The 23438-nt window shown below is 40.6% G+C and overlaps 1 protein-coding gene across 1 annotated transcript; it reads right to left on the reverse strand.

The window, feature by feature from the left end:
- Positions 1-1421: 1421 nt before the first annotated feature.
- LOC121518575 (A disintegrin and metalloproteinase with thrombospondin motifs 8-like) lies at positions 1422-23427 on the reverse strand. Its single transcript, XM_041800954.1, has 9 exons — positions 22420-23427; positions 18704-18943; positions 13117-13249; positions 12631-12798; positions 11507-11799; positions 6646-6832; positions 5377-5549; positions 4146-4321; positions 1422-3800 (listed from the first exon to the last, which is right to left on the reverse strand). Exons 1-9 carry the CDS (start codon positions 23152-23154, stop codon positions 3056-3058), a joined length of 2850 nt encoding a protein of 949 aa, XP_041656888.1. The 5' UTR covers positions 23155-23427; the 3' UTR covers positions 1422-3055.
- Between the last annotated feature and the right edge of the window lie 11 nt (positions 23428-23438).

The following is a 23438-nucleotide window of genomic DNA, read 5'->3' on the forward strand; positions in this document are numbered from 1 at the left end:
GAGTTCGCCAATAGTATGCAGTATGACTGCCAGTCAGACGTTATTGTGTAGTACACTTGGCCCGGCTTAGCTGGTTTCCGGTATACAGAAGTACGTCATACCCTGGTCAATACTGAACGGCGCTACACTGTTTTCCATCCATTTACGTACAGAAAAAATGTGGGAAGTGTTTTTATTTGATTTTTCAGGATTTTTATAGCTGTTGTTTTTAGCTTAGCATGTGTAGTGCAGTGAAAGGACACACTTGACAGCACCTTTCTGGCCGTTACGAGCCCCAACAGCAAAAAAAAAAACAACAGTGACCTTATTACAACCTATTTCGCTATAGTACATGTTAAAAAGGTAAAGATAAAAGGTAATGGCATTTTTTGTAACTGTCAGCCGCTCCGGTGAAAGTTCCGCCGCTCTCTGCTATTACAAACTCTGACCTGGTGCTTTGCATTGTGGGTAACAGTAGGCGAAGCAGACTGGTCTGATGCATACTGTGAAATTTTCCTGAATCAGTACGTCATCCAGGTATTTTTTGGCATACTGTAACTTTTGCATTTGTTCATACTGCATACTGCATTTTGGGACGATCAGTACACACTGCTAGTATAGTAGGTGAATTCGAAAACAGCCTCAGTCTTGGGTCGTCTTCTCTTCAACCCCAGTCATTCAGTCCATTCACTGCAGTTTGTTCAGGACTAAGCCACACAATTCCAACCAGAAAGAAAGTCTCCAGCGTCTTCTAATTGTTACCCGATATTTCAGAAGACAACTTTAATACCTTATACAGTGCTATACTAGTTTCATTAAATACAGTGGGTCTTTTGGTTGTTTTAACCTATTAAAATTTTGATATCATGGTCAGTCTGCCTAGACTAATATTATCATAAATACACCTGAAAATGATATTGCTAAGTCCCTGGTTTAGCCTTGAAAAGAGGTTCCAAAAAAAAAAACAAAAAAACAACAACAACAAAAAAAAAACTATAGCTACTGTGTTTTTATCCCACTGTCCGTCAGATGTCTGGACAGGGAGGTTGTTCTAATGTGGGAGGATTTTACTGAACATCTTAAGAGGTTTCACTCTGTAAAATCCACAATAAAATGTGCCTCACCCTACTTTAAAGACGCCGACCCACCAAAAAGAATTCCGCTCGTCTGAAAGTCATTCATGTGTTTCAGTGGCTTACAATGGTTTAAAAGTGGTGCTGTGGAAAACATGGAAAAGTTGAACATTTATTTGGCAGTCACAGGTCATTTGAAAGTATGGTTCCTTCATGTACTGGTCATGTATACCCACCTGTCTGGACAGAAGAATTCTCAAATATTTGTGCACAACAGGGGAAAAGGGAATGATGCAGACACTTGGACACATGTCGCAAAAGCTTCTTGTGGTTGCAATGGACATAAAGCTGCAGAGAGAGAGAATCATATTTGGACATAAATGTGTTTATTTAACCATTTTCATGGACAAAAATCTCAAAGACAGCAGCATCTGCCATGTTAATTACACATACAAGGTACAAATTTTACAAAAATAAATAGCTTAAAAAGGAAGCTGTAATAATATAATAGAATGGTCCTTCACTGAAGGGATATTTGGCCTAATGCTCCGTCTGTTTTGTTTTATAACATATTGTAAATTAACAACAGGAATGAAGAAATCAAATATACATACAAGGAAACAACTGTGAGTGATTGCATATGATGCTTTTACAAATAAAGTTTGGAAATGAATAAAATAATTATTCTTTCTTATAGGCAATAATGTGGTAATTATTTCATTCTTACATCACTGAAGAAGCATTTATAGCCTTGCAGATTGATTGTTCATATTTTCCTCTCAACTGTCTCAGCAGGGAAAACTGAAACACTGCATAGAGGGAAATTCTCTGTCATTGGTTTTTCTAGTTTTAAATGACTGCTCATTATCTAGACTAAATCCTTTACACATCGTGTAAACTCAAACTCTTGTATAAACACTACACGTCTGGTTCAGAAATAGAACCAAGTGTTCTCAAAAAGCACATTTTAGCCAAGGATACACTCATTGGTTTTCTCCATAATTCAACAATGCAAATTTTTCAGGATAAGAGCATGGCATTTCCATCAAAATCATAATTACTAATCAGATTGGTATGTGTTTTGAAGAGAGAAGCAAATCAAACAGGAGCGCATTTCCCAGAGGCTTAAAATCCCACCGCATTGATCGTATGTGCCTACCTCAGTAAAAGGTAAATGGCTCGATCAAAGCTTTATGGAGGTTTGAGTTCTGTGGAGGACACTTGGAGGTATATATTTACACTGTGCTGGTGTTTGACAGCAGGTTTAATGCCATAGTTCTGGTCCCACTCTATATGACAGCTAACTTGAAAGATAAAAAAAACATTGCAGAGACTTCATACAGAAAGTATCCGTTAAAAGTGGGACTAGAAAACTCCTCTTGCACACAGCACCTTCATGTAGCATCTATACATAGCATCACATGTACATCCTGAGGTAGATTTCCATTGCTTGGATTCTCAATAGTGGTTGTAATTTGTCAACAAAAGATGACATAACTAAATTCAGGCAAGAGCCTTGGATGTAATGTTGTATGAACAGTTAGTTACATGGCTGGATAACATGATCATGAGCTCCTGGGCACGGACATATCAAGGCCCCAAGTCATTTTCTCTCCAGACACAAAACAGTTTGAATAGCATTGAATCTGCAGTTAAGTGAGGACTCTGAATCTCAGAGGCACAAAACAACTGTGAATATTTTCTGCCCTTTTGTGTCTTTTAAAGTCAGGATACATTTCTTTTACTGGGTATATTGAGTTGCTTTGCTTGAAATTTGCATGAAATTGTAGTTGTTAAGCACAGCCCTATATATGTACTACATCCTTTTAATTATGTTATATTGCATTATTGTAATTTTGTTTTGCGTCTCTTCTGTCATCGTTTTACATCCATACCCTCTGCCCCCTTGGACTCTTTTCCTGTGCCCAGGTTGCCCACTTAGAAATCCACCCATGTTTAGTTGAATCAGACCAAAATGGCAAAGTTCACTGACTGTCTGTCCCTCATAAGCATTCTTGGTTGAGGCACTCTCCAGAGACTGGTTCCGGCATTTTCTCTGGATCACATTTCTCTGACTCAACAGTCTTCCCAGTGTAGTCTATGCAGAAGACGCTGCGACGGCGCTCCCCCTGACCACAAGTTCGTGAGCAGGCGGACCAAGGTCCCATCTGCCAAATGGGGCATGGCAGATCCCCACAGGCCCTGATATCTATGGGCTTCAAGTCCTTGTCACAAAGGCTGGAGTGGAACCCTTCGTTGTCTCGGCATTCGACGTTTCTCCTGGACCACCCGGAGCCGCAGCTCTTGGAGCATTCAGACCACTCCCCCAGCACCCACTCAGGGACGCCAAATGGATGGATTACATGCAAAGATGGTGACGGCACCTTCTTCTCCTTAGATTTGTTGAAGGAGACATCTTTGGGGATGAAAAAGGTGTATTTGACCTTTGGGGGGTTGGCGTCTCCGGCAGTAGCCAGGATCTGGATGGTGATGGCCTCCTTCAGCTGCCTGAAGCTCTGGATCCTCTCCAGGGTGGTGGAGGAGCCACTGTACTTTAACACTGCACCCAGCACAGGAATGTCCTGCTCTACTGTAGACACTGAGAAGTTACCGTTGAGGATGTAACTACCGCTCTCTCTCTTTATAGCCAGGTAGTTCCCATCATGTTTGATCCCTCTGTTGCTCCGCTGTTTGATGTCGATGTTAGTCGCTCCAACAGGGATGGTGACAATGTCACTGTATCCATAGCTGGTAGAGAAAACAGAACAGGACTTAGATAACTTCAAGTTCACAGTTTAGATCATTTGCTTTCCTTTTTTGTGGTCAGAAGTTAAGAACATGTGAGAACTAAAGGTTGGATGTAATTAGCTTAGCTTATACCAGTTGGCAGAGTGATAAGAAAGTAAATGCTAAAGTCTCTTTTTACAGTTAAAATATAACTAATATATTTTTGCTTGCTAATGTAATAATGGGAAGATTTTAACAATGCAGCTATAGAGGTAAAGCATAAATACATCCAAGGCGAATCTCTGCTTCAATTCAGCTGTGCAATATCTAACTGTTCCATATATAATGGATTTTTTGAACACTTACATTGCTTTATTGTAGGAGCCTGTGATCTTTCTACAGGTCAATCCACTTCCTCCACACACTCCACATTTATCCACTCTCTTGCTGGATCCAATCACCTGGTCGCAGCCCGCCTTCACACACTGGCCTTGGACGCATACTGATGTGGTATCAGGACCACACGTCGTCCCATCGATGACCTGCATGGACACAATAAGTAGGTTTTACTGAAGCAAACCAATTCACCTGCATCTTGCAGAAATGTAACAATTTTCAGTTTTTAAATGTTAATGCTCAGTTTGTATATCAAGATGCACCTTAGATCAGCTGGTGAAGATTGAGATTGGTAAATCTCAGAAAAAGCCTGAATTTTTACAATGAAGTGACAATGTTATTTATTTATTCTTAAGTAAATTGATTTTTTTATGGACTTCGTTTACAACTACAACAACTCTGTTATTCTCCTTATTCACACTGTGTCATACTTTTGTTGCATTTTACTATCCCTTTACAACCCCAACACAGCTTCGGCAGATGGCTGTTCAACAGAAATCTGGTTCTGCTCAAGGTTTCTGCCTGTTCAAAGGAAGTTGTAACTTTGCACATATTCTAGACCTGCTCTCTATGTAAAGTGTCTTGACATAACCTTGGTTATAAATTGGTACAATAATTAATTGATTAACTGACAACTTTCAATTGTTTAATGTCTCCTGTAGAATTTGTTTCGTACTGTTTATATACTCTGAGATTATTTGTTTTAAGCAAGCAGCGTCCTGTCACTGAAAATGCTGTCAATGTTGAAGTACAAAAAGAGATTCAATTTCTTAATGGTTCACTTGATGTTGGCCCTTAAAACCAAACTCCACATTGGGTTCCATGTTGACAGATCAGTTTTTACAGGATAGCTTTCAACTATTTGAACAGCCTATTCAAATAAAAGTGTAGGTATAAATTGTTTGTACGTTTATACAATTGGGTCGATCGAAAGAAATCCTGTTTTGATGATGTTAAGTATAAGAACTATGAATTATTTGCATATATGGAGTTGTGGTTAAGTTGACTGAAGAGTGGATGTATTGTCTGCTACCAGACTGATGGAAAATTTAAACAAGAGGGCATTTCCAATATTGCATCTGCTATTGTTGGGCTTTAAAATACCATGACCGAATCTATGAAAATAATCTTGTAAATTGTAAACTTAGGTCTAACTTTAGGATGTGATTAAAAGGGCTGTGTATAAGTTGTAATGTCTTACCTTGGATTCAAACACCTTAAATTCACTGCTGCCTCTGGCTCTGCAGAACAGCTTACATCTGTCTCTGGGAGAAACCCCTGCGTACTTTGGTATCCACTGTTTCATGTTCCCATTGAAGTCCAGGTAGTTTGGGCTGTTGTACTTCTCACACTGCTCCTCTCTGAAACTCTTTCCTGAAGGGAAACAAGAAGTCAAACTCAGAGCATTAAGACCAACAAATGGGCAGAGAGCTCACGAAAACATGCTTGCCTCAGACTTCAATAAATGAAACCACTCTTCTGTAGTATACATGAGTTAAACTAGTTCCATAAAAATGTTGAATGCGTCTAGATTTTATTTTTATTTGAAAATATTGACACATTTCACATCCTCTATACTAAATATCAGGATATTTGCTTTCAAAGACAAGTTAGAGCCTACAGGCAAAATTAATTATAAATGATAAGAAATGTAATCTGCAACTACTCTGATAAGAGATTTTATGTCCTATAGTCAAGCAAATAAAAAAAAAAAGAATATGGTAAATGGTATATGGATATCAATAGCACTTTTTTACTCGTCTGACCACTCAAAGTTAGTCCTATTCAGACACATCCATGCAGGTTCACATGACTCTGATGCAGCAGTGGAAGCAATTTAGGGCTAAGTTTCTTGCCAAAGGACACATCCTCTGCCATCAGTGTGTAAATGTGCAGTGAATGGAGTGAAAGGGTGTGAATCGATAGGTGCGACCTGCGGTGTAAAAGCCCTTTAAGTAGTCAGACAACCAGAAAAGTGTCTACAAGCTTATGTCCACCTACCATCCACATGTGACTGCAGGAGCTTGGAATCTAACCCCAGTCAAAATACGACTGACTCTACCACTGATCTACAGCTGCATTCTTGATCTCTTTTTTTGTGATTTGGCGACAATAGGAGCTTTCGGTTTAATTTTAGTAGTTTAAACACAATATATAAAACACGCTACAAGAGTGTAAACAAATCCATTTATTACTTTAAATCCTATTCATGCTAAATTTTTAATAGAAATATATGGTAATAAAACAATGTATGATGTTAAACAATTAGAACAGGAAGAGGGTCTTTTACTTTTGGTTTATTTTCTTACACCTTACAAACTACCTAAAGTTTGTATTTACTCTTGCTGTCCTCAAAAATGCTAAATAAAAGCTTTCTGTGATTGAAAATTATCTTTATTTTCCACACCTGTCAAACATAATAAGTCAGCATAAACTGTGTCTTTGAAACTATCCCAGTGCTGATGCTCACCTTGGTTATTGTCACAGGGCTGCGTGTTACAGGACTGGTACTGAACCCTCTGTCCCTCGCAGTACTTTCCTCCGTTCTGAGGTACTGGATTGGTACACTCTCTGTAGGAAAACTCCACTCCTCCTCCACATGTTCTGGAGCACTGCTGCCACGCTCCCCACTCGTTCCAGTCTCCGTCCACAACCACCTGTGGTCAAACACAACAAGAAGAGAGCAGTCAGAGTGGTTGGTTAGAGCTCTGTGCCAATGGCAATCTCAGCTGTGTAGCCCTGACCACAGTCTGGCTCCTGGCTTTGAGGCCGCACAGTGTGTTGGCGGGCTGACACTCCAGGCTAAATCTGTGTTGAAGTTCGGCACGCGCCTGCTGTCTGCCTCTACCCACATTCCTGCCACATGTGTCACTCACCACCGGTGGAAGCTGCCATGCTGCAGCTTTGTAAAGCAAAATTTAAAGTGTGTGTATGTGTGGGTGTGTGTTTGCCAGATTGAGTGTCCTTTCCAGAAGTTTTACGAGTTTGGATCAGCTAAAGTTTGAGCTGCCAGCACGTCTGGCTTCATAAACAGATGTGTGATCATAACACAAGGAGAAGATATCAAGGCAACCGAGCTCAAATGAAACACCAAAATGTATAAATGTTCTTAAAGGAAATATAAAAAAGCATCAAGTAGCAGCACTTTTTAAACTCACTAGACTCCAATAATGTGATATGTACTTTTACATTTCATTCATATATTCCAGCTAAAAACTGAACACTGCTGCCATGCAGGAAATGTTTACATCTCCACTAACTGAGACACTATACAGAGTTTACATGAATGTTTTTATAATCTAAAAAAGTTGGTTTCTAATGGAAGTTTGGAACCGAATACCCTTTTCCCAGGCTGTCCTTTAAGTGTTTTTCAGAAGTAGACATGTTTTTGATTCTCCTAAAACAGCCGAATTTTAAAGGACATTAGGTCTGGCTTAAGTGGGGTACACACTACAAGATTATGAGGCAGAAATGAGGAGCCATACAACTGGAGGTGTGAGAAGAGTATTTTTACTCCCTCTTATCTGCTAGAAGATGATGTGGGAATGCCCTGATTTGAAATATTAAACATTTTCACTATTCATTATCAGAAATCTTGTTGTGTGGAGGGAATGCCAAGGCCACCTATACACTCTTCTATAGCTATGCTATAAATGTTTTAAGTCAGTGTTGTCATGCAGCCCAGCCAGAGAGCAGGTTTCATTTGACCAGCAACATGTGTTGAGGAAACGTAATGTTTTGCTAAACAATTACATGATATTTGACTAATTAAAAAAATAAGCATATTTGGAGTAGAATACCAGCACAAATATCAATCTCATGTCATAGCATTGCTAAAGTTGGCAGATAAAATGAAGCCAAAATGGTAACAAATGAGGAGCCATACAACTGGAGGTGGGTGCATTACAGCTGTTTGCCCAGAGGCTTAAAGGCCACTCTTGGCTCTTATACTTTGCATGTACTGTAACTAGACCACAGTTGACCATAGTCAAACCTCCAAATAGGGACACTAATTCTGCCACAAACCCACATGTATGAGCTCATGGTACAGTTGGATTTTTCATCAGGGCGCCGTTCAACACAATGGAAAGAGCTGAGCAGATGAAAAATCATGTCTCCATAGATAAACCAAAACTTTATTTGAAAATTCCAATCTTGTGCCGCCAAAGTTTGTCGTCATCAGCATCTGCCTCACTGAAGTAGGTCACAAAAGTGCTACTTTTAGCCTGTACCAACATCTGTGTTCAATCATTTTAAAGGGCTTTGTATGTCAGAACTTCTAACCTGTATCACTGAAAATGGACACTTGCAGTATGAGCAAAACGTAGCATATTCATCACCTGGTACTTTAAGGGGATGTTAACTGTCCTGGAGCCTTTTGGAAAAAGCTGGCTTTCTGTTCACCATGACACAAAGGCTTTTTTTTTTAATTGGCCTAATGCATACTCTTGCCAAATGTAGTTTGCAGTATGTATTGTGCACTGCGTACTGCGTTCAACAGTAGTATGCAGTATGACTGCCAGTCAGACGTTATCGTGTAGTATGCTTGGCCCCGGTTTAGCTGGTTTCTGTTATACAGAAGTACGTCATACCCTGGTCAATTGCAAATGACGCTACACGGTTTTCGATCCATTTACGTACAGAAAAAATCTGGGAAGTGTTTTTATTTGTCTTTTTCAGGATTTTTATAGCCGTTGTTTTTAGCTTAGCATGTATAGTCCAGTGAAAGGACACACTTGACAGCACCTTTTCGGCCGTTACGAGCCGTAACAGCAAAACAAAAACAACAGTGACCTTATTACAACTTATTTCGCTATAGTACATGTTAAAAAGGTAAAGATAAAAAGTAATGGCACTTTTTTTTTTCCAGCCGCTCCAGTGAAAGTTTCGCCGCTCTACGCCATTACGAACTCTGACCCAGTGCTTTGCATTGTGGGTAACAGTAGGCGAAGCAGACTGGTCTGATGCATACTGTGAAATTTTCCTGAATCAGTACGTCATCCGGGTATTTTTGGCATACTGCAACTTTCTCATTTGTTTGCATACTGCATACTGCATTTTGGGAAAATCAGTTCGCACTGCTAGTATAGTAGGCGAATTCGAAAACAGCCTCAGCCTTCCTGCCAGAGGGTTTTACTGTATTACTGTACTGTGAATCTGATGTGCTGACACATGTACAAACAAATTAGTATTTAACATTGACAAGCGCTGATTAATATACACTATATTTACAAAAGTATTTGGCCATACCTTTTAATTATTGATTTCAGGTGTTTTAATCAGACCCATTGCCCAGTGGTGTAGTGGTGCATGCAGAAATGGGTATACTCTTACTTGATATACTCTTTAGAGGTGGGTATTCTCTTTATTTAGAAGAAGTTATACCCAGAGGAGTCTAAAAAATAAGCATCCTGTGTTAAGCACCCTTACACTGGACTGTGGAGAAGTGAAAACCTGTGCTGTAGAGGGACAAATTATGTTTCTCTATTTGGCAGTCAGATGCTGGAAGAACGTTACCTGACTGCACTGTGCCAGCCATGAAGTTTGGTGGAGGAAGAAAAAATGACATGGGGCTGTTTTTCAGGGTTTGGGCAAGGCCCTGTATCTCCAGTGAAGGCCAATCTTAATGCTTCAGCCAACTAATGTATTTTGGACAAAGCTATGCTTCCAATTTTGTGGCAACAGTTTGGGGAAGGCCCTGATCTATTCCAACTTGACTGTGCCCCAGTGCACAAAGCAAGGACTATAAAGACATGGTTTGATGAGTTTGGTGTGCAACAACTTGACTGGCCCACACAGAGCCCTGACCTCAACCCCAATGAGCACCTTTGGGGTGAATTGGAACAGAGATTGTGAGACAGACCTTCTCGTCCAACATCAGTTCCTGACCTCATAAATGCCCAAATTGCTACAAAACACTCCAAAGCCTTCCATATTTTAAGTTTATGTATTTGAATAAAATGCCATCACTGTCCCTGTCGATGTAATAGTTCAGCAGTCAAATACTTTTGTCCATATAGAGTGTATAGAGACAAATGTGAGCTGCAAGCGTGATGTTTTGTTTTGAATCAAATTAGTCAAAACCATGAGTGTTGGAACTTGAATATCAGGCGTATCTGGAGTATGGTCATCCTAATCAGGACAGACCAAAAGACAGGAAGAGAAAGCATTTCCCATATGGCGGCTGCCACAAACCACCTCTTCAGGAACGAATGGGTGACGTCACTGAGACTACATTCTTTTTATACAGTCTATGACAGTTATATAGCTAAAGTTTGACTTTAACATCCTGTTAACTAGGACAAAGACAAAAAATGCCTGTAGCCGCTGCATCATCCACATAGGGTAACTTCTAGTCCCAAAACATCAAAGTTTGTATTTACCAAAATGTTGAGTGAACTTCCAAACAATCCATGATTTCAACAGGCTAACTAAGGGTGCTTTCATATTAGGCCTAGTTGTTTCGAACTGCGCCACGGCGTGATTCCTCCACCTCCCCCTTCCCCCCGGTTTGCTTTCACACTAGCAACATCGAACTGTGCCCGGGCACACTTGCGTATTTACTCGGTCTGAAACAGCAGGTGGCGGTATGCACGTAGCTGGTTTACAACCCCACAAAGGAGGAGAAAGAAGAAGAAGCTACCATGGCAACCACCGGGGTCATGACCTGAGCGAAGATTATTTTTGTTTTGAACCAGCAAAAAGTCCATCCTGCAGCCATGGATGATTAAATCACTTTAAAGATGCCAGGAAATTCACTCTTCATATCTGTACATCTACTACAGCTCAGAGGATTAAATGGGCTCGCGCTGTGCAGATACAGCGGTTTTTGAGGTGATAGGAGACTTTCAATGCCTTTGCACCTCCTCTCAGTGACTTCAACTTGTGTTCATCTGTAAGGTAAGTCACAACAGACCGTTTATTGACTGGATTCTGATGATTTCTGCCCTTTATTGAGGAAAAATGTAAACAAACTGCCGCGCTGTGGAAAGAAGTTTAGTTTTTACGATGATGTCATAAAGCTGATACGTCGCTCTGTCCCGTATCCGAGCACGGTTGCATTAACATCTCATCTGAACCGTGCCAGAGTCCACTTGAACGTGCCCCAGACCACCTCCCCAAGTGGGCCCGGGCCTGGTGCCTGGGTGCTGTTCGTTTGCATTCACACTACCAAAACAAACCGGACTTTGGGCTCAAGTGCACTCGGATCCGTGACCGGGCCCCTAGTGTGAAAGCCACCTAAGGCTGCTACAGCAGAGAGAAACAGACAGAACAAAACTAAGAAAAACATACCTAGTCTGGCCTTGATGATACAGACAAACAAGCCTTACCAGTGGCTTCATCACCTCCTGTGTGGACATGCAAGCTCCATGGAGGCAAGTCCTGTTGATGCCACAGGGGGTGCCGTCAGCCCATGGTAAGCTGCCGTTCTTGGTGGAGCATTGCATTGTTCCATCCTCCTGACACCACAGCTGGCTGCAGATGTCACTGTCTGAGGTGTTGGGACAGTGGATGAACTCTTCTCCAAAGATCTGCTGGCACTGCTGGTCCAGACTGTACTTGGTGCCTGGCAGCTCTCTGGGTAATGACATGGAGTTCTCTGGGACGTCCAGCAGGCAGTCCCCTGTGGTTACAATTAAAAAAAAACAGTGTGTGGGTGAATGTTTTATACTTGGAAATAATGGCACAGACTATTCTAAATGTGCTGCTCCTTATGTGTTTCGTGACAACATTAGGAAAATATTTAGGTCAAGTTGTGTCCAGATTGTTAATATAAATCATTAAATTTAACTAATGGGGTTCAGTTTTATAGGCCGCCTTAAGCTCCAAATCTGGATATCTGACAGTGATTCTAAATGTGAATTTATGCATTATTCTGCTAATGATAGTATTTTATATTCAATAAGCTTTCTGTCCAGAGTTGTCAATGACGTCCCCAGTAAGGAATCGACAATCTCAGCCACATTCATTTTTAGCTGGAGGCTTTTTCCCAACTGATAAAGAACACATTCTGCTGACACCAGCTGTTGCTCTTGGCGGAGGAGGTGAAGAACAGGAAGAAGTCCATCGTATGAGTCACTGGAAAAGATAGTTCACTGATAGGTCTTGCAAGGATACAAACAATGCACCATGCAAAACATGAGTGACAGAGGGAGAGGCAAAGACAAAGGCAGAGAAGGGGAGAGGATGATTTGGAGAGAGAGGATGTGGAAATCTAGGGCAAGATAAACCATCCGTATAACCCATAATTTAACGGCAGCAACATGTTTAAGCAGGAAAGCCATCGTTAGAGCACAAGAGGTCTAACAGTATGTTTTATTCATCTCTGAATCAGCTCTAATGATGGAGCCGCAGTGTAGTGGCAGACTGCCACATTGGCAGGCGTCCTCTTTGGGGCTTCTCAGTTTGAGATTTATCCTCTGTGTAATTTTTGTGAACTTGATTTACTTCCTACCGTGTCCGTTGTCAAAGAACTCTGTGACGTAGAGAGCGCTGCAGGGAGACCAGGGTGCTGTTCTGTTGAGGCTGACAAACAGAGGAGCCATCAGGTAATGACCTCCCAAATCTCCAAACAGCCTCTCACAGGTCTTGGAGTCGTCGTGAGGCATACTCAACACATGACCTGCAGGAGGAAAAAATGCTATTATAATTCACCCTGCAGGAGAGGATGCCATTGTCCTCTGATGCAGTGCAAGTTTTAACATTCTGGACACCTGAGGGAAATATAGGTTTTTATGTCACCACTACCCAAATTAGCTACCAAAACAGCACATTCAGTGAAAATCTGGAGGGTCACTGGTTCCAATATCTAGTTGAAATTGAAAACTTGGTCCTTTTACAGAATATTACAAACATTCTTTTGTTGTTGTTGTTGTTGTTTTTTTTTGTTTTGTTTTTAAACTCATGACCAAAGCAGCAACTACAAAAAATATCGACTGACCGAGCTCATGTGCAGCAGTGAAGGCAGCCTGCAGCCCGTTGTCCTCAATGACTGAGCAGCTTCTCTTGGGGTCACACATCGTCCCAACATCGGCCACACCTAAGGTGTCACAGCTCTTCTGTCCACAGATGTCCTGCAACATAGACATGAGAAATACTGAAACTGAAGCATCAATGGCATTACGATGACTTGATGTTAGAAGATGAGGCCTGTATGAAAGCTGACATAATTAGATGTTTCAAATCTTAAGAATCATGGTTTCAAATCCAAAAAAAACCCCTCCAAAAATCGGTAGCTATTGCAGTCACTCAAACTGTTTTTGAGAAAGGTGTTACTTTTAATACCTGTTTTTTTTTTTTTTTTTTTTTTCAAATTCAAATTTGGCTGCATCCTATTCACAGCTGCCATCAGTTTTGCTTGGCACATGCTGCCATAAATGCTTAAGCAGCCACCACCATCACCCACAGCACACCAGTTGACACAATTTAAATTTCACACCAGTTTATTTGTATTGCAAACAGCTGCTCTACTGCTCAAAACACACTGGGGCCAGACTGGCAAAGTTTTTAACAGGGTTTTTGTCATAGTTGATCTCATATGTGTTTTGGATTGTGTGATTGGATTGTTTGTTTTGTGTCGGAGAGATGGCTCTGTTTTTTGGCCTCCTGCAGCCATGGAGGTTGTGAATTAGTTCAAAGGCAATTAATCCATAGTAGCATGAATCTCAATATGAGGATGCAACAAGCTTTATGCTATAAAGGAGGAGGCTGGGGTGGAGGAGGTTAAGCTTTGCTAGCAGCAGCAGTGACAAGCTTGATATATTTCAATACTGGCACATCAGATGAATTTGTTTCACACATCCATCTGGTAAACCACTCAAAGACAGCGCTTGGGAAAGGGCAGAGCCTTTGGAAAAAAAACTTGAAGAATGATTGGATGAAGGTTCTGTCTGTAACATCTTCATGGGCCAATCAGAGCAACAAAATACGTGATGTAACTGCGCCCATACCGAAGTGTAAACTCCATAGAGAACTGCATAACCCGAACCATGGCAAAGCTTTTGTTTTTGAAAAGAAAGCAACTAAATGCTGTTCTTTGTTCTTCTTTAAATGAAGAAATGCCATCAAGTTCTGATAAAACTGGCGCTTCCATGCCAATGTCTTCTGCCATAATTACACTGGCCTCTTGTCGCTGCTTGCTGATGTCACGACTCTGCCGCGTCAAAAGTACTGCCCCTCGATGCTGATTGGTCCTGTCACTTTCTGACCGGACCAAAACGGTTCAGACGGGAGCTTTGCAAGATGGATTCGCCAGTGAGAAACCTGGAAACGGGTGTATCCATCTGCTCTGCAAGGTTACATCAGCTGATCATGGCTGGGCAATGATTACCTGCATGTGTCCTGCATGAACTAACACTAGGCTTCATGCCAAGACCCTAAGACACTGTGATGATCTGTAGAGATGTCCCACATTTTGGTTAGCTCAGCACAATGGCCTTGGGCAAAATTCGATCTGTGAAGAAGGCTTTACAGAATGACCTGGACATTATATTGTTCAGCAAATGTACCAAAACATATAATGCAGGAAACAATATTTATGGCTGATTAAGAAATGGCGTCATCATGTCTAAAAGAGCCATTCAGACTTCTTAGCACAAAACATTCTGCAGAGCATGAAGTAGAGCATCATGGCTAAAAAATGTGTCAGCAGTATTTAGTTATTTGTCACATCTTTCAATTAACCTTTCTTTCATCTTTCAGTTTCATCAGCCACCATATTAGTTATCATAACCCTGTTGAAGTTGGTATCAGCCTCAAAATCTCATATTGGCCAAGCTCCACGATTATTCACTGGGTATTATACTTTTTTCTTTTTTATCTACTCCGACCTTTGGCACTTGACCTGAAGTCAATTCGTCAAGCTTTCTGGCATTTATGTGTGATAAACACTAGTTTCTTTTTATCTACTAGACCAGTGGTTTTCAAAGTTTTTATGCCCAAGGCACACCATATTCATATCCATGCACAATGCTGTAATACATAATAAAGAATCTTCTGTTGTGTAGTTGTAGTGATAACTTTTGGTTGTACAGATTCCCAAGTTACACCTAGACTTGCTTTAAAGAATACCAGTGTGCCTTTCCACACCATTTGAGAACCACTGTACTAGACATCTTATATAATATCTTTGCCGAACTGGCCCACTGGAGCCTCCCAAGCTTGTTGTACTCCAAAGTTTGCCACTCATTTCTCTCAGACTAAATGAAGGATTGTTGAAGTCGTGTACTATTTTTGTAAGTCAACATCACTGTAAATCAAAGAAACCTCAGTGATTTTTGATGCTTAAATAAAAGCTTATGATGATGATTCCCCACTGTCTCATCCAAGTTTCCCACTTTATCCACTCTCTTCCTCCTCAATAAGCCATAAAAAACAAACCAAATAAATAGTAACATGTTTATATATATTACATAACAATTGGAACAAAAACCACATATGCCAGCCAGAATCTTTTCATGTCATCAGAGGTTTTCCTTGTGCCATTTGAACTCCAGCACTGTCTTAACCACAAGGCACTGAGACAAACAAGAAGTCTCAGTTTTTAACAATAAAAACAAGATACAGCCACATCATCATAAGAGGTGTGGTATAACAATAGGAGAGTTTGTGCACAGATGGAAAGTGGTATCCACCATTGAAACAAGATTTATTTATAGGTGCTATAAAACAGAAAAGCCACGGTGGAATACCAAATACCAACAATGACATACCAACTAGTCAACTAGTGCCACTGGAACAAAAGCATCATTGCACGAGACATGCTGGCCACAGACAACACATTCTTTTATTAAATACAATTCATTCAGATTGCTCTACAATTATTTCCAAAGACAATCAGAATAGTATTGCCAAAGTACAGTTAAAAATGTGTTTTAAAACTAATTTAGATAAGGGCCCCAAGTGCGTTAAAATGAGCAGCTGAAGTGGGCCATTAAGAGTTAAAGCCATTATTCTAAACCCTGAGTGACTGTTTTATTAATCAAGTAGGATGAAACTTCAACATCTATTTACCCCAGCTTGTTTTTCTGCCATTTTTAGGAAACCAGTCAGAAACATCTTACTCAGAGTTTCCATCATAAACAAAGCAAATAAATATCCTCTGCATGCATTGTTCAGAGCTGTGATGTTGGAAATGAACCCTGTCGTGCATTCGAAATCTTTCCTTGCTTAAGAAGAAGCCTGGCTGTGTAAGACGGACATGGACTCTTTGCCTAAGCTTCAAAAAAACCACAAAGCAGAGCCCTCTATGATTCAAAACACATCTGGAGCTGGAGCTGCCGTTTAAACACAACCCAGCGTGTGTTTGTACACCTTGTTCCACAATGGCGCCCATCAGTCATGTGTGCAGACACACTGACACAAAGCAGAATGTATGGGTCACAGCATTAGCTACAGTATTGCATTTGCAGACAGGCGTGCAAGAACACACATACAGTATGAGGCCAGAAGAATGCATGAGAAATATGTTTCCACTACAAGAAACAGAGTTTAGAGTTTCACAACAGCCAGTGGTAGCGGCAGCATCTCTTATGACTGTGGCATTCATGACATTAGACTTTCAACCTCGACCTGGCTTCATATTCAAAACCCTGACCATTTGGAGTGTCCCTAATCGTGTCAGGCTTGATTTGTGGCAGCACTAAAGTTAGCTCATCCACAAGGAGCCTTCCGTCCTCTGCATTTCAAAGCATATCTCCGCGGAAATGGAAAAACAAACATAAACCAGGTTTGTGTGAAAGATGGTTTCCCCAATGGAAAGCCATTACAACAAGTCTGCAAAAAAAAACATATGTTCTATTCATCAATCCCCCAAACTAGGGTCAGTTTAACATGCGGGCGTCATTCAGTAGGCGGATAAACACTGAGACTGTCATCAATCAAGCTACAAACAGTAATGCACTCAGCTATAAAAGTGTAATAATAGAGAAGTTACTCGCCTAATGCATTGTCTGCTAACACCTTGTCAAAGTGCACATACCAGAGAAGAGACGGCAGCCAAATGCAGCAGAACGCGCCAATCAAAACACACACCCTGAGGTCTCATGAACTTATTTCCTGTTGAAGCATCCATAAAGCACAGTTTGTTTGTTCTCAGTTGACATTCCCCTGCTTGGAAAAGATTACAACTATTCCATATTGTAGATCCCTTTCAGCACCTTAATTCACCCTGAGGGCTACAAAGGCTTTCCTTCACTTCCTCTGTTTTTTATCCTTTCTTTAATCTCAAGCAAGTGCTCCTTAAAGATCTGACATTAACTGTGTTGGAACAAGGGTGTTCATTTCCAGCTAGGACCCCCCACTTTTGACAGAAAATGCACCTGTTTTACTGAAAGACACTTTGGTTTCATGTAATTGCCGTGTGGTTTTGAGTCTGCTGCTTCTGAAACCACATCATGCACCCCAGCTGGACTGAATTCCACCAGTGCTTCATTCATGACTCATCCCAGCTCAGTTATTGCCTTTTGATTGGGGAAAAATATATCAGACCAACATGAGTGAGTAGACTTTCCACTTAAGCAATACACTTTGAATCTCTTAATCTTGTAACAAGTATTTTAAGAATCAAACAGGTCTAACTTAGACTATGACCTGAAATAAGGCTATGATAATCCATCATGACAGTGTGCAGAGATTGTTCGCTAACACATAGTATGTCAAATAAAATGCACATTAAAGATGCTTTCTTTTTACATAATTTTTTGGCTACTTTTTTGGTTACTTAGAGGCAAAAGTCAAGATAAAATAACATGTTTAACTCCATTCATATATGTACAAACCCCTGAGTTAGCAGCCCTGGAAGCATCACCATACAGATGTTGTGTACTTTCTTACATTACAAGCATGTCAAAGAACATAAACCTGACTGTACCCTGACCCAAGTAAAACTTTCAGAAAGAACACCAGTTTATGTAACTATGGCAACAACAGGAGTGCTGAGCCAGTGTCTGTGAAAGCAGCACTGTGAAACCCTGCTGTAAATGGCAGCTGTGTGACCTGCTAGTTGAGTCATACTGTTTTTTGTACTGATGATATTAAAATGGGCTGAAACTGTCCCTGTGTCTGTGGTTTTCCTCAAATAGTAAGATCTCAAAATAAACTGACTGCCAGAAGACACAGAAAAATTAGTCTTTTTTTTCAAGAAGTGTTTCTGCCACCTGAGATAATCAAAGTCCATTATTCCCCCTTCTTTAAGTTTCATTTTGTGTCCATAAATTTATAAAAAATATCCTTACTATAACCAGTGCCTTCGAAGGCACACAGTAAAAAAAAGTTCTTATTTATTAGCAAATAGCCAAATAATTTTAAGACTGATTTTTTCCAAGAAAAAACAAACCAACCACATGATACCGCCACATTCTCATATAAAACATGGTGTGGTTTTGTTTGTAAAGCTGCTTATAATCTTTCAACTTAAATCTGATAAATATGTAATACATTATATGCAGATGATGTTATGTTTTAGTGCAGAGATCTAAGCAGCCATTCTGCCGTGGTTTACAGACACCAGGTATGTATTTGTCGCTCACCTCTCTGGTGAACAGCATGGCAGTGTCATAGTGCTCTGGATGCCTCTGGCTGGGTGGGTTGAAGAGCTGCTGCCAGGAGCAGAAGTTCCTCAGAGCCACACCTCCGTTACTGGAGACCTCCGGGCCGACCTCCTCATCCTCCACCACCAGCATCTTCACCAGCACCATGTTGACTGAGTTCTTGATGCTGGGGTGCTTGTACAACTGGGCGGCCATAGACATCAGGGTGAGAATGTAGTGCTGTGGAGGAGGAGAGACAGTGTACCATATCTTTAAAAATTTGAAAATCAACTTGTTAATATGAGATTTGGACAGCTCAAAGACACAGTGGGTTGTGAATAAAAAGAGGGCATGCAGCACTGGTAGTTTTTTTTTAATATAATATAATGCTAAGCCTACAGACTAGAGTCCAAAAGCAACCTTCACCATCTGTGTATGAATGTGGAGTGAATGGGTAGGTGTGACCTACGTTGTAGAAGCATCTAGAAAGGTGCTAGTCCATTTTTACCAGTCCATAGTATTTTTTGGACCACTGATTCATGGTGGTAACACTCTACAATGAGGAACACATAAGTTATAGTTACTGAGTAATTAGTGAGTAGCTAACTGCTAGTTAACAAGAGAATGAATGAAGAAACAACAGCTTGTTTATCATTCATTTACATGTAGATGGTAGATAACTCCTTACAAACTTTATTAGGTACATAATGATAACTACAATGCACAATATGTAAATTCTGTGGACAAGGGGCTCACTATCAAAACAATAACAAAAATTGACAAGTAGAGACCATCTCCTCTGTTTACTACTTGTTTTGAATTGCGTATTCTGTTTAACCAAAAATGGCACTCCATAAAGTGTATTTACTAAAGAGTAAACTGATGTTTTGGTTTCACTGATAAATTTCACATAATGATGAAGAAAAGCTGTTTTTAATGGCACTACTGGTTTGCATTGAAAGCTCCTCTCAGAGCATGCTGGGATTGCTTGCAGCGTAAACCAGGAAGTGCACTTTTAACAGTTTTTAATCCTTCCTCAAATTCATCCATGAAACTAAAACTCTGGTTTATTGTAGTTAATACACCCTACAGAGTGACGTTTTCCAATATTAGTGTATATCAGAGGCAGCTGGCTTTTACCTCAGACTTCAACTTTAAAAATACATGACATGAATACACAGGAATAGTCATCTTTTAAATCGGGGGTTCTCAAACTTTTTGGGACGAGGGAGAGGGCAGAAATTTTCCAAGGACCCCCACATAACTCTCCCGCTGATTAAACATATGTTAACTGCCATTTGTACTCTTAGTTGCTGTATTTTAAACTCTTAAACCTGAGTGATGGGGGATAGATTTACGTGAAATCTCACAATCATATCTGAGTTTTTATTGGTCCAAAGCCAAATTATGTTGGAGTGATTGGTTTAATATGGTTGTTTTATGGTGCTGTGGTTCCTATATGTATTTATTTGATTTTTAATTGCAAGGCATTACTTTAATAATTTATTCTGAATTATTTCACGGACCCCCAAGCTGTGGCTCACAGACCCCCAGGGGTCCTCAGGCCCCAGTTTGAGAACCACTGTTCTAAATTAATCTAGACATTTCAGGAGAAAATCTACATGTTGCAACTTTAATTGATAGCAACTGTTTGATTACATACTGGAAATGTTGTGGTTTTAAAGGAACAAATGAAGGTCACACTGCCTGTTAATCATTAGTCAACATGTAGATAGTAACTCCTCATCAAGTTTCATAAATTAAGTAGTTTCAGCTGATAATCATACTTGGTTGTTTCTCAATACTGAATCATTATTTATTTTTCACTCATTTTTTTGTCCCTGCAAAGTGAAACATCACTGTGTTATCCAAACTGTCTTCAAGAACCTCAATCGCCTTCAATTGCCCTTTTTGATGAAGATTTGTATAACAATGACCTACACAGACGTCAATGAGTCGTTACTCAGTGCTCCGTTTCAGCGTAAGATTGTTTTTCATTCTTTGTCTAGCAACTATGCCTATGTTTCTGTACCTAACTGCTGATTGTTTCCCCATTAGTGATTTTAACAGCTACATCGGCCTGTAGTGAACCCACTAAACAAAGATTCCGCCATGGTGCAAATTACCAGTTATAAATAGATACATGCTCAATGACACTGACACTAAAACCCATACAATTAAAATAAAGCAATAATGTAACAGAGATGAACATGATAATTATGCCATAGCTTTGCAAATTTACTGTATTTATAACCACAGATTAGAGTGGCTGAAGAACATCTTTGTGTGTCTTGGTACTCACAGGCAGAAATGTATATTACTCAGAATAACATACATTTGAAGGAGTTCTATAATGTTCCCTTGTATCACTGAATGCTGTAAAGTTAGGTATTTAGATCTATTTATTATTTGTGCTTTGCTGAAGAAGAGCTTGTCTGGACTCTCCTCTGGGTCTGATAAACTGTCTACTGCCTCTAAAGAGGATGAGAGTAGCAGATGTGATCAGAAGTCTGAGACCACTGTATGCTTCCTTTTAATAACACTGTTTGTACTCTTTAACAGGATACTGCATTTGGCACTGTGATCCATTTATTTTTGGTAAAACACAAACGAAACTATAAAAAGCCTCCCCCAATTATGGTTTTGCTGTTCACTGTTGTGTCATAGGATGATGTAGTTATGGGCAGCCTTTTCCACAATCCTGTTATAGGCTCGTGTTTTAGTGGAGAGCTGGTAAATCACTATGAATGTGGGCGGATTGTGCCATGATGTGTATTGTGAAGTCTTCTGTCAGCTGTGCTGAAATCACTTTCCTAGGAAGGGATGATTTTCCCACATAAAAAAAAGTTTTTCCACACGTGTTGTACACACACACTGCACCCACACATATCGCAGAGACAAATGTTTGTGTGAGCCTGGGACCTCCTGCTCACTGAAAAGCAGTTACAAGGACTTTGTTTGGAATCTGATTCAGAAGTAAAAGTGAAAATTAAGCTAATTTATCAGTTTGTCGACTTGACACTGGTTCTTTCTATGACTTTATTTTTTCTTCACTGTAGGAGAAAGCAGAGTTTGGAAACTGAGTGGCTTATTAAGTACAAACAGACAAGAATTTGGCTGCCCCTGTCTGTGCCAGCATCTTGGACTGTCTTACTGAGGTTTAGGAGTTCTAGCTCCAGAATAAAACTGGAGTGATATCTCTACAAAAAAAAAAATCTATTTATAAAGCCAGCATCCATCAAACTTGTTCCATTTGAATTTGGATTGTTTGAGCAGGAAATGGTCATGTAATGAATTCAATATTCTGAGTAAAAGCAGCATAGAGCGGATATTGTAAGCCTGGTGAATCTGCCCTGCATGATGCTGAGACATTGCTGCCAAATCGTGACCAAGTCCTGAGGAATGTGCTTCAGCATTTCTAACATTTCTGTTGCCTGACCTTATTCTCAGTCTGTGGAAAACAGGGAGCACACCGGCTTCCATCCAATCTCCAAAAACATGTTTTTATGAAACAGCGCAGAGCAACTAATTCCTGACCCTAAGTGTCTGGGCTGTGAATCCCTGCAGACAGGATCTGGGAACATGAAATAGGGGAAAAAGGTGACGTCTTAGAAGTGTGTTTATGGGACCGTCTAATCTGCTTAATTCAGCTATGGTGTGTTTATGTTCCTATATCAACAACGCGTGCAGGAAAGAATGAGTTCATCATGTCTGACCTTTATTTCATCTCCATAGAAGTGGGTCATGGTTGAGTCTGCCACCACCAGAGTTTCTATGAACCGTGGCGCGGAAACAAAGCGTCTCCGGCGAGGTTCCCTTCGTGCGTCACTGTCGCTGTGCGTAAAACTTTCCCCATTGTGCTTATCTGCTTGGCTCTCCACAGCCGCGTGATCAAAGAGAACGGGAACACCGAGGCTTTTGGTGAATGTCCTCCTCTTGATGACATGCAGCTGCTCTGCAGAGTCTGGCCCCAGGCCGCCTTTAACTTTGGGCTCTATTAAGTACTCTTTCCCTTCCGTTATGAAGGAGCCAAAGATACCCGAGCACAAGCTGACAGACACAACCGAGTCCTGATCGTTGTCCACGTTCCCCGAGTAAAAGCAGCTTCTAAGATGCTCTTCACTCTCTACTGTGTGGTTCATGAAACGTTGGAGACCTGAGGCAGGTCGGGCACCTGAGGCGCCGCGTAAAGCGCCAACATCTTTGGCTTTGATGCGCTCAATGGTGAAAGAAGGTGCGATGAAGCTGGTGTCTGGAATGAGATTAAGAGTCATGTCCTTGCCAAACGCGCTGAGAATAAATCTCGGCTGTTCTTCACTCCTCTTCCAAAAGCGACCTCTAACTCTTCCAGTTATCCTTACAGGTAAAACATCCTCTGATTCAAATGGAGTAGAAAGTGTTGCGTTTATTACGCACAGCATTAAAACGATAAAACACAAAGTAGAACACATCTTCTGCAACTTAAATTGCAATCAAAAGTCGCAAAAATTGGAGTTTATTTCAGTTATTGTCCTCGATCTTTAGGAAGTTGAGCGTCCCCTCAATTAAAAAAGAGAATCCTCCAGAATCAAAAGTGATGTCAGTGCTGGAGAGCCAGTCTGGGTCATCAAAGTAAGACTAGAGTTAAACTTCAGTCTATCTGACTTGACGTTTCTAACCCTCTATCCAGGCTAAGTCTTGTTGTGCCACTCACCAGCACCGCTGCAGTCTGGACACTTCGGGAGTATTTATACTT

The sequence above is a fragment of the Cheilinus undulatus genome, linkage group 2, assembly GCF_018320785.1.
Source record: "Cheilinus undulatus linkage group 2, ASM1832078v1, whole genome shotgun sequence".
In the NCBI taxonomy this organism is placed as follows: Eukaryota; Metazoa; Chordata; class Actinopteri; order Labriformes; family Labridae; genus Cheilinus; species Cheilinus undulatus.